A 13,123-nucleotide genomic window follows, 5' to 3' on the forward strand; every position below is an offset into this window, starting at 1 on the left:
CGTCGCAGGATCGAACCACCTCGGTGGATCCATTTAACTGATTGTTTTTTTCTCTCGTTCCAGCCAGTGCACCACAACTGGTCAAAGGCCCGTGATATGTACTTTCTTGTCTGTGGAGAAAGTGCATATAAAAGATCCCTTGCTGCATTAGCAAACATGTAGCGGGTTTCCTCTGACGACTACGAGTCAGAATTACCAAATGTTTGACATCCAATAGCCGACGATTAATTAATCGATGTGCTCTAGCTGTGTCGTTGAAGAAAACACACTTTAACTTCATTCTAGTATATGATGGGGATTATTTTGTGATATATTTGCAGAACTGTATTTAGTTTAAGTACCTTTTGAATAGTTATTAATATGCCATATATTTTGTCCTTGCTTATAGCCAACTAAGCTTCTACACGCTATACTGGACACGGAGCCAAGCTGCCCGGACATTTCAAACAACGCTATGTCATTATGTACAGTTTTATGTTAGACACTGGGAGGCTATATCTACTAAATACTATGCATCCAGGGCCGTAGCTAGGATTTTTTGTTTGGGGGGGGGGGGAAGGGGGGGCAACTGAGTAGTTAATAGTCTAAAACTCCTTAAACAGTGAAGAAGATAATTTTCTTTAAGTTTCTAGAATGCTTTCCGGATTTTTTTCGCCCCCCACCCCCTTGCCCCCCTCCCCCACCCGCTAGCTACGGCCCTGGCATCACCGATGCTATTCCATATTTGTGAATACTTTTTCATCTCTTTGGTGAAATCCAGGGCCGTAGCTAGGATTTTTTGTTTGGGGGGGGGGGGGAAGGGGGGGCAACTGAGTAGTTAATAGTCTAAAACTCCTTAAACAGTGAAGAAGATCATTTTCTTTAAGTTTCTAGAATTCTTTCCGGATATTTTTCGATTTAGGATCGATCCCCGTCGGTGGCCCCATTGGGCTATTTCTCGTTCCAGCCAGTGCTCCACAACTGGTGTAACAAAGACTGCGGTATGTATTATCCTGTCTGTGGGATGATGCATATAAAATATCCCTTGCTGCTAACTGAAAAGAGTAGCCCATGAAGTGGCGACAGCGGGTTTCCTCTCTTTATATCTGTGTGGTCCTTGACCATAAGTCTGACGCCATATAACCGTAAATAAAATGTGTTGAGCGCGTCGTTAAATAAAGCATTTCCTTCTTTCCTTTCTGCACATTTGTTTATAGTTTTAGATGAAGTGACTGACTTGACAAGACAACTGTGATGGCAGTACTCATGACGAGTGCCACCAGTGAGACGGGATATGTTCATCCTTCGTGTAAACCTTTATATCATCACTGTTTTCACAATGATTCACGAGTGCTTGTCATCGCAGCTATATGTATTCCAATGAGCTCTTTGCTAGTTGTTTTTTTATGTAGTAAACTAGTCTGAGAGTGGCAGTCCTCTTTGAGCGGTGCAGGATCTGTTGTCCAGTAAAGGATCTCCTCTGGAGTGGCTATCCTCCTATAGACGAGGCACTTGATAGAATAGAGATTCATGGTAAAGCGTTCGCTTGATGCGCGGTCAGTCTGGGGTCGATCCTCGTCGGTGGGCCCATTTGGGCTATATCTCGCTCCAGCCAGTGCACCACAACTGGTATGTCAAAGTCCGTGGTATGTGTTATCCTGTCTGGGATGGTGCATATAAAAGACCCTTGCTGCTAATCGAAAAGAGTAGCCCATGAAGTGGCGACAGCGGGTTTCCTCTCTCTATAGCTGTGTGGTCCTTAACCATATGTCTGACGCCATATAACCGTAAATAAAATGTGTTGAGTGCGTCGTTAAATAAAACATTTCCTTCTTTCATGGAATCAACTGTTTAAATACTTACCCCAAGAGCTCTTGCCAAGCATCTGAAATGTAACAAGATGAAAATCAACATCAAAATAGTCAATAATAGACATGAGAATAAATATAATTTCTTACACACCCACTGGAGAGAACACCGTGTGATATTGTTTTGTATCATAGATTTCAGACCAGTTTTTACATGCCTATGTCCACTATGGTTCACATAAACTATAGCGATATTCGATTTGATAACATCTGATTGGCTGCCCCATGGCGACGACTCGTCTACCACAGCCATACCATCCAATGAAATAAGCAGAATCAAAATTGATTTACTCTATGAATTGTAAGTTAAATTGAACTGATTACGCAGATATATCAGTTAATTGCATGCATAAGCGCTATAAACAGGTTTTAGTTGGAAAACACGTTTAATTGTTATTGTTTTTTCAACCTGGTTCTTGAGGATATTTAAGAAATAAAATATTGCACCCGTGTCCGTTAAATACCATTATCTTACAACTCGTTGTCTAAAAACCTATTTAGATACGTTTTAAAACTCGTTAGATACATTTTAAAACAACTTGTAAGATAAATGGTATCTAATGGCCACTCATGTCGTAAACATGAAAATAGACACGTGAGAATAAACACGAGAATAGATATCGGAATTACCCCAAGAATAGCAATGAGCATAAATTTGAAAATAAAGACAGTAAACATAATTTTTTTATTATAATAATAGTAGACATTAGAAATGGATATGGAAATAAACATGAGAATAGGGATAGGAGTAAACATCACAGGTTATACTAGTATATAGAGAATAATACATGAGTGTCCGTTAAATACCATTTACTTTACAACGAGTTGTTTTAAAATGTATCTAACGAGCGAAAGCGAGTTTGATACGTTTTTAAGCAACGAGTTGTAAGATACATGGTATCTAACGGACAGGAATGTCTTATTCTATTTCTTATATATCCTTAAAAACCTGGTTTTAAGCAAATTTTAGCATATCTTCGACTAAAAGTTATTTACAGCCCTTGCACATAACTATGTCGCATTGTAATAGATTTCAATCGTGCTGTTTTTTCATTGGATGTATGGCATTAGTGATCTGGTCATCACCTAGGATCAGCCAGTCGTATGTCTTGAAATTTTTAACACACGTACATGTGTAAACATGTATGTGTTATCAAAAATAACAAATGGTGTTCTCACCAACGGGTGTGTATGGAAATAGTTTATACGTGCATTTATGAAATTAAACGTGTACACATGCACGTGTATTTGAACATCACGCACGTATGTTATCTGTCTGTATGTCTATATACGTGTTTAAATTATATATGGTGTAAAGTGTGTCAATCAATAAACTACTAAAATATAAAGACATTTTGATTTCTTGAAGAGATAACATTTAATTCTTCTGTTTGGATACACACTTCCAAAATGTTCACTGGATCGTATATTTAATACTTTCACCAGGAACAGAATGTGTTAAAGATAGTGTATACTATTTCTAGTATATGGAGGAAAAAACCCCGAACAACACCTATACGACTCATAGATTTCACCTTACGATTGTCAGTGAAGGTGTATATATATATATATATATATATATATATGAAATCTACACGGGCAATAGATTTCAGCTTTAGTCAGTGACGTCGGTAATGCTATTCACCCAGTCACACGCCTTGCACAGTGATAAATGGTCCCAGAAACTAGATTAGCGGGGCACAATGGTTTCACTTGTTGGTTTCGATCTGCCGGGCAAAGCAGCCAGAATGTGGTCGATTTGTTTTGTGGAAATATACAAGACGAAATAATTCAATTCCACTTGATTGACGTTTTTCTTCTTCTTTATAGACAAAATGAAATAATAAATAAATAAATATAATATAATAAAAACTGAAAATAATATATGATAATATAAAATTTGTACTTGTAAATGTGTTGCTTTGCTTTAGCTATGTTTACATGCTTCATAGCACCAGTAAATATATCACATACTATATACGTATATTATTTGACTTTCAAAGAGGACACGGAACCGATTTAGGCCTAATGGCGTTAGTAAATATTGGCTAAATAAAGAAATGTATAAATGCAGTGTGAAAAACAAAAGTGATATAAAGAAAATATAGTCTTATTTATCTAGTTAGAATGATATTGAAGGAAGGAAGGAAGGAAGGAAGTAAGTAATGAAATAATGAACAAATAAACGAACGAACGAACGAAGAACGAAAGAAAGACAGATAGAAAGAGCATGAATGAAAGAATTTGTAAATGAATGAATGAATGAACGAACGAACGAACGAACGAACGAACGAACGAATGAATGCGTAAATGAATTAATAGATAGACATATGGATAAGAAACAGCCTGCAGGAAAAAAACTGACCTGATGATAGACAGATAAATGGACAGACAGACACACATACTGGCAGACAGACAGACAGGTAGACAGACAGACAGGCAGACAGACAGGCAGACAGACATACAGGTAGACAGACAGACAGACAGACAGATAGACAGACAGACAGGCAGGCAGGCAGGCAGGCAGGCAGGCAGGTAGGCAGACAGACAGACAGACAGACAGATAGACAGACATGCAGACAGGCAGACAGGCAGGCAGGCAGGCAGACAGGTAGACAGACAGACAGGCAGACAGACAGATAGGCTGGCAGACAGACAGGTAGACAGACAGACTGACAGGCAGACAGACAGACAGACAGGTAGACAGACAGACAGGCAGACAAACAAACATACAGGCAGACAGACAGACAGACAGGTAGACAGGCAGACAGGCAGACAGACAGACAGGCAGATAAACATACAGGCAGGCAAACATACAGGCAGACAGGCAGACAGACAGACAGGCAGACAAACATACAGGCAGGCACACAGACAGACAGGCAGGCAGGCAGGCAGGCAGACAGGCAGACAGACAGAGACAGACAGACAGACAAACATACAGGCAGGCAAACATACAGACAGACAGAGATGTAGACAGACAGACAAACATACAGGCAAGCAAACATACAGACAGGCAGACCGGCAGACAGGCAAACAGACAGACAGACAGACAAACAGGCAGGCAGGCAAACGGGCAGGCAGACAGACAGACAGACAGACAGACAGACCGGCAGACAGGCAGACAGACAGACAGGACAAATTGTCATAGAAACACATACGGTAAAACAGTGCAGTACTCTTACCCAAGCTCATCCCACGTTAAAAACCCGTGTCTCTTTGGAAACTGAATATGAAACATAGACATGTTTCTCTTCTTTCGTCTGTCATCCACTAAATCCTGATCCCTGAACTCAGCACTACCAGCTATACACCCACATTAGTATACCTAGAGTCAGTATAGACCCGACCCCTACGAATCATACATCCAAATACTGCCACCCTCACTCGACACTAACCGAAGGGTAGATAGGTATACACAGTAGTAATTCTTCGACGGCGTCATTAACAACGAGAGTTAGCCACCCGGGTACAATGGTATAATACGGTACAGTATAGTACAGTACACTCCACTATACCGCCTCGGGTGGCACATATGGGTTTACGTTACACATTCACTAGTTTAACGAATATAATGTCTTTTGTTATCGCGTGTCTCGTGACGGGGTTTAACGCATGGCGGATAATCGCTTAATCTCAAGCTGTCAGCTGTTTAAAGCCGGACCACGGCTTCCTGATATAGATTACTGTAGAGAGTTTTTAAAACTCGCGAAATTTAATTTCACTTCGCGTGACGTCTAATGCTAGTGTCAGACTATCAAATGTCACGACACAGTTGTGATTTCTCCCACTCCCAATTTACGACGGGTGCGCTCAGATTAACAACTAATCGGTCATAGGATTTGAATACGACGAAAATCTAGTTGTAAGAGTGCTCAGACTAGCAAGTAGACAATCATAGAAATTGTGAGATCGGCGAATTGGTCGACTTTGTCGTGACAGTTGGTAGTGTGACACTAGCATAACTCAACGCATGAGATTTAAGAAATCAAAGTGGTGCGTGTATGGTGTGGTGTGTATGTATGTATGTATGTGTGTGTGTGTGTGTGTGTGTGTGTGTGTGTGTGTGTGTGTGTGTGTGTCTATGTGTATGTGTGTCTCTCTCTAGCCAGTGAACCACGACTGGTACATCAAAGGCTGTGGTATGTGCTAGCCTGTCTATGGGATGGTGCATATAAAAGATCCCTTGCTGCTAATCGAAAAGAGTAGCCTATGAAGTGGCGACAGAAGGTTTCCTTTCTCAATATCTGTGTGGTCCTTAACCATGTTTGACGGCATATAACCGTAAATAAAATGTGTTGAGTGCGTCGTTAAATAAAACATTTCCTTCCTTCCTCTGTGTGTGAGAGAGAGAGAGAGAGAGAGAGAGAGAGAGAGAGAGAGAGAGAGAGAGAGAGAGAGAGAGAGAGAGAGAGAGAGAGAGAGAGAGAGAGAGAGTGTGTGTGAGAGAGAGAGAGAGAGAGAGAGAGAGAGAGTGTGTGTGTGAGAGAGAGAGAGAGAGAGTGTGTGTGTGTGTGTGTGTGTGTGTGGGGGGGTTACCGTGTGCATGAAATGGCCCCTAAGTTACTCTTCATACTGTTTAAGTAAAGCATGTAAGTGGATAAAAAGTGAAGGTAGACTTTCTGTAATGCGACAATAGCTGAGAGAATGGCATTGAAAACGGTAGGCTCCATGTCCAAATTTAGAAGAAAAATATATGGGTGGGCAACTAAACTTGCAATAACTGTGTAACCAAAACTCACAGAACAGCACATGATCATTCAAAATGTTTGTATTAGGGTCCTCTATGCAATGAAATAATCATTATGCAAATATTGTATTTAATTAGGTCACCAAAAGTCAAGATGTCATAAACATTGATCAATTTATAAAGTTTGAATGCTAGACCAAGGTGATTCATTGTTTAACATGTGATTGCAAACAACACAAAAACATATAACAGAGGCGGATCTAGGGGGTCCCCAGGGGTTCGGGCCCTCCCTAAATGGGGGTGTTGGAGGGAACACATGTCTAAAAAGGACAATACAAGTTTGTTTAAGGCAAATAAGCCAAGCTCTCCAAAATAGTAAAACATGTAGGGGTATTTGGGGATATGCTTCAAAGAAAATTTTGAAATAACGATGCACAGATATGCTTTTTCGGTGCAATTTTGTGTTGTAAATGGTTGATGTATACTACTCAAAAGAATTTAAGGGTCAGACGATATTTTCGACATTATTTTCTGAATGTCAATTATATTAGCTAGACCATAATGTCACGCATGGTATTGTTCCATTTTGACGAAAGTGGGTCTAAGCAACCCATAAATGAATTAAAATCCACTGTCATTGACACTGTCGACTAGTTCTAATGGCGAAAACATGCTTACATTTGCACGTAAATTAGGGCGAAACCGAAAGGTCTGCTAAGTGCCCATAACTTGCTTTTTCACAAAGCGCTTCATTTGCACGCTTTGCACGTGTATTCCATGTTCCCAATGCTGAATTTCCGTATAATTGGAGCTTGCGTTCGTGTACGGTGTACACTCCAAATTCGACAATGGTACGACTTCAACTGACTATCGAAGATCGAGGAAGGGCTATTGCTTGGCTTCAGGATGGCAATACGCAAAGAAATGTTGCTCTGAGACTTGGTGTCAGTCAGAGTGTCGTTGATGAGTCCAGGTTTAGTCTCCAGTTCAACGACGGTCGGGTTCTTGTCTACAGACGTCCTGGGGAGCGCTTCGCTGACGTTAACGTTAGACAACGTCACCGGTTCGGTGGTGGCAGCGTCATGGTGTGGGACGGCATCTCTATCCACCACAGGACCCCCCTCTATGTGGTGGATGGCAATCTGAATGGAATCCGCTATCTGAATGAGATTATCCGGCCGTTGGTTCTCCCAGGCCTTCAGCAGATTGGCGGCGGGGCAGTTCTGCAGGATGACAATGCCAGACTCCACCGCGCCAGGGTGGTAACGGACTTTCTCAGACAACAAGGTATCGCCAGGATGGATTGGCCAGCATATTCGCCTGACTTGGCCCCAATAGAGCACGCCTGGGACGAATTAGGCAGGAGAGTTCGGGATAACCATGCCCCTCCGGCCAACCTTCATGATCTGGGTCAACTTCTTATGGCAGAGTGGCAGGCCATTCCCCAAGAGTTCTTCAGACGTCTGATCAACAGCATGAGGCAACGATGTGTCGAGTGTATTCGCGCCAGGGGTGGATTCACACACTATTAAACGAATGTTCTAATGTGTAAAAATCCATGTTTGACAACCTTCAACTTTGACAGCATGTCATGTGACTTTCTTGTATACAGTGACGTTTATGTGTTTTTTTTGTAAATATGGAACAATAAATAAAAAATTTGGTGTAGTTTACATCATCAATCTAATACACTCTGAAACTTATTTGGTTATAAATTTTTGACCTTTAAATTCTTTTGAGTAGTATATTTAAAAACCCACCAAAAAAAAGTCATTAAAAAGGGTACGTCAAACGAACGAGTGAGGGGGAGATTCACGAGACCCATGTGAAACCCCCTAGATCCGCCAACGTGACAGGCCCGGATTTAGGTGTCCTTTATAAATTGGTAGTTGTTATACAACGTGCATTTCGTGGTACACCACACCCGTATATATACAACCAGTGAAGGCGTTACTATAATATACAGGTAATAAAATAACAATTATATTAGGAACTACTAGCGTCAAGCATCGTTGAACCAGGAGATTAAATTTCCGGATGGAAATCACACAATTCCATTTGACAATCGATATCGGTCTTTGATTGCTGGCAAGCTGGGTGGAAGTCGTAAAGATAACACAGGACGATTCATTCCTCATTCTACAGAACTATACGCGATCAATAACCACGTGTATGAAACATAACTGTCATGTCGCTGAACGAGGAATGTCATTTGTCCGACACGCTACTTGGAGATGATGGTCTATTGCCATTAAATAAGTTTAGGTCTCAAATACATATACAAGTTTTGTTTTACAATAGGTGATTAAAAAAATTTATTTAAAAAAGATTACTACTAAAAAACAAAGCATCCCGCCTTTTGTCATTTCGAATTTGAATGTCGGGAAAAAGTATGCAGTGCAAAGCATTGAGATTTTTTTGCCCCACAAAACTAGTGTATTATGTATTTTGACGGTAAAATTATCATTTCGGTATCATTAAAGTGAGTTACCTTTAAAACTTAAAACGGCTCGGGATTCAAAACGTAATGTTCAAAGCATACTACTAATGTAAAACCTACTCAGCACGGGACAAAGCAACGACCGGGGTTCTAAGAGTCGTAGGATCGGACCCCCTCGGTGGACCCATTCTCTCACTGGTTTTTCTTCCATTCCAACCAGTGCCCAATCTAATTAAAATTAGCTCCACAATTACATGTGGATCTAACACCAGCCAGTTGGAGCTCATGTCCACCAATCAAAACCTTACTTGCAGAATCCTGCCAGTGATTTAAAATTAATTTGAAAACATTCCGAATTATCCTGAGGGTATACGACATGTTTCGTGTGAATTACGAATGCCTTAAAACATGTTTTATTTTATAAAATAAATAATTTGTAATGTAAAACTGAAGACTGATTTAGTTGGGGTTTTTTTTATAAATAAATAAATAATTTTTAATGTAAAATTGAAGACTAATAACCCACCCCGTACGTATTGGTATGGTTCGCTGTACTGCGGCCACTAAAATAGACTCGCCCGATATTTTTAGAATTTGTATGCTCCCAAATAACGTTATAAAAGGCGAAGTGTAATTGGTCAATATTTAAATTATTATTTACAGACGAAATGTTACCTGGACATTGGGGACTACGCAGTGTTGTTAGTTTTAAATCACTGGCAGGATTCTGCAAGTAAGGTTTTGATTGGTGGACATGAGCTCCAACTGGCTGGTGTTAGATCCACATGTAATAGTGGATCTAATTTTAATTAGATTGACCAGTGCCCCACGACTGGAATACCACAAGGCCGTGATATGTACTGTCCTGTCTGTAAGAAAGTACATATAAAGATTTCTTGCTACTAATGACCAAATTTAAGTTCCCTGTTAGAATTACCAAATGATTGATATCCAGTAGTTAATGTACTCTAGTGGTATCATTAAACCAAAAACAAACTTACTCATTATATACTGTACAAACCAAAAACGATCGTCCACTGACCCACCAGTTTTTGTTTTGCTTTTTTTCTAAAATATTTTATTTTTTTTCATTTCTTCAAATGCTTCAAATTTGGAGAGATCTTATTTTATTTTCCCCGAATACACTATGGACTATTGAATATGGGACTGTCTCTATAAGACAATTTCAACAATAAAAAAAAGAGCTTAAAATGGAAAAATTTTCAATGTTTTGCTTTGCTACTATTCTCACTGTTTAACTTCAAACTTTAGAACTCAAACTGATTCCAACCAGTGTCTGTTCCAGCCAGTGCTCCAGAATTGGTGTAACATAGGCCATGGTATGTACTATCATGTCGGTGAGATGGTGCATATAAAAGATCCCTTGCTGCTAATCGAAAAAGAGTAGCCCATACTACAGCTTTTGATATACCAGCCGTGGTGCACTGGCTGGAGTGAGAAATAGCCCAGTGGGTCCACCGATGGGGATTGACCCCAGACTGACCATGCATCAAGCGAACGCTCTACCACTGGGCTATGTCCTGCCTGCCCACCATTTCAAAATGAAATACCACAACTGGTTTGTCCAATGTGGAGAAATAAACTGGACTCACAAGTTTCCATTACATGTAACAAATATAAGAAAGGTCCCAGGGAATAATTTGTGAAGTCCAAATAAACAGTCAGTATTATGAAGGTCATGTATGTCAAGATCAATATGATGCAACAAAATAAAACAAACTATAATTATGGTAGACCATTAAAGGCATACTGTCACAGATGGATAATAAATGAAAATTACATTAATTTTTAGAAACCAAATTTAGTTATCGCATCACCTTAACTGAACCACGGTGGAGTGAAATCCATGTCAACCCTGTTGACAATATTAGTTTTTGAATTATAGACCATTGCCATAATTCAATTATTTTTTTATGAAGTATCATTAATAAGTGGAGTATGGTGGCTACGAAGATGGTTGAATAAAGTACATTTAGGGACAAATCAAATTTATATATTTTTAGGCAATACTTTGTTAGGCCATTTAATAGGTCAATGGTCTGTGACAGTATGCCTTTAAGGTTGTTGATAAATCATGCTTGCTTAGGTATACATATTCCACGATTGCAGAGTTGTAAACTTTAAAATTCAATTGTATCAAATTACCAAAAGTGTGACATCACAGGTTATTCCATTCAATATGTACAAGGAAGGAAATGGTTTATTTAACGACGCACTCGACACATTTTATTTATGGTTATATGGTGTCGGACATATGGTTAAGGACCACACATATATTGAGGGAGGAAACCCAGGATAGCACATACCACAGCCTTTGAATGTACCAGTCGTGGTGCACTGGCTGGAGCGAGAAATAGCCCAATTGGCCCATCGATGGGGATCGATCCCAGACCAGACTGCGCATCATGCGAGAGGTTTACCACTCCGTTACGTCTCGCCCCCAATATGTATAAGAGTTTCATCATGTATTAAAATAAAAACAAACACAGAGTTAATATTATTATTTTTGTTTATCTTTTATTTATTCTAGTCGGTGAGTTGTTTGCTTGCCACTGTATTTTATGAGTGCAAACAATGGCTGCAATATATAAAAAATATCAGACACATGATTGACAGGAAGTGGTTTCTCACCAACTATAAACAATAAATGATGCAAGGTGTTTTAACACATAACAATTGCATTCTAAAACTACGTTTTGGCCTCACCTGCATGTACAATGTATTACTACGCTAGGGCCCCAGCCCTGTGATTAGGTTTGGCGGATTAAAAACGACATCTCATTATCACACGAAATTCTGACGGTGGCAAATAGTGCAGCCGATAAAAAAAAAAAAAATTGTAAAACTGGTATTATATAATTATAAAGTGCAGACGTTACAACGTCTTAGGCAGGACAGTAACGAATAATATTTACTAGGAAATAGTGTCTGCTATTCTGAATTTCATCTTTGAAACTTTCCGTTAAAAGTCAGAGTAAAACATCACAATAGCAAATATGATTATTTTGAAATACATGTATTCTATCCAACAATACCATAGCAACTGTTCTATATTTAAAAAAAGACATTGAAATATTTTTTTTAATAAACTCGACATGTTCCTGATTCCTGATGTTGGACCATTCAAATTTGATGATTTTTTTTTTTTACCAAGTCACAAGAATTCATCCTTCCCCATACAATACTTTTTGTGTTAACACTATATAAAATGTACTGCACTGAATTATTATGCTTTTATTTTCAATGAAAAAGGGAAAAACAAGAAAAAAAACCTAAAAACAAAAGAAGGTTTCTGAATAATTTTGATGTATAAAATAACAGTATAACTTTTGTAACCAGAACTGTTTTATCAAATGTTCAAATTATGGAATCTTGTATGCTGTATAATTAAGATTTTTACAGCGAGACATCGTCTGTTGATGTAATGGAAAAAAAACTCAGAACACAAAGAGATCCGAAATGCTGAAAGATAGAGATATATGGAGACCGGTGTATCGTATTATGCATGTTACAACATCCTCTTAATGAATATCATCACAACTCACAACTTTCTAAGCCCAGGATTAAAACAACTTCACCGAGACTTAAAAAAACAGGAGTCAAACTTACGTCATATTCTATGGTACATGATCCTACTACATGAATTCCGAGAGTCATATCATATGTTACATGATCCTACTACAGTGAAACCTGTCTTAATCGGACCCTGAACAAACCGGAATCTTGTCAATACTGGCCAAGTTTCATGGTTCTGAAATTTTCTAAATTCTAAAATGAGACCCTCTGAACACCGGATCCTGTCTAAATCAGATAAATATTAGGTCCCCAGTGTGATCCGGTTTGGACAAGTTTCACTGTACCGGTACATTAATTCACAGAGAAAGAGATAGAAAGTCTAATCTCCAAGTCCAAGTCTGGAGTCTACATTAATATCATTATCACAGGGCTTGGGACACTCATCTTGAAAACTTAAACATGTCAACAACTCTGTTTCAGTCGAACATCTATGCAATATAAGAGAGTGCTGGGGATTCACAAGACAATGGATGTATGAATGATGAACCCCTAACAGCTCCAGTCTTTTTCTGTGTTTTACCGCAATTTGTAACACTTTTTGATAACTGTCAC

The 13,123-nt window shown here is 39.1% G+C and overlaps 1 protein-coding gene across 1 annotated transcript in view; it reads right to left on the minus strand.

The window, feature by feature from the left end:
* LOC121382191 overlaps window positions 1-5,210 on the minus strand; it is a 36,024-nt gene extending 30,814 nt beyond the window's left edge. Inside the window, exons 1-2 of the mRNA XM_041511714.1 lie at window positions 5,030-5,210; window positions 1,843-1,864 (exon numbers count right to left, since the gene is read on the minus strand). Of these exons, the coding sequence (XP_041367648.1) occupies window positions 1,843-1,864; window positions 5,030-5,091 (84 nt within the window). The 5' untranslated portion in view covers window positions 5,092-5,210. The remainder of the gene's footprint in view (window positions 1-1,842; window positions 1,865-5,029) is intronic.
* Window positions 5,211-13,123: the final 7,913 nt, after the last annotated feature.

The sequence above is a fragment of the Gigantopelta aegis genome, chromosome 9, assembly GCF_016097555.1.
Source record: "Gigantopelta aegis isolate Gae_Host chromosome 9, Gae_host_genome, whole genome shotgun sequence".
NCBI classification, from domain to species: domain Eukaryota; kingdom Metazoa; phylum Mollusca; class Gastropoda; order Neomphalida; family Peltospiridae; genus Gigantopelta; species Gigantopelta aegis.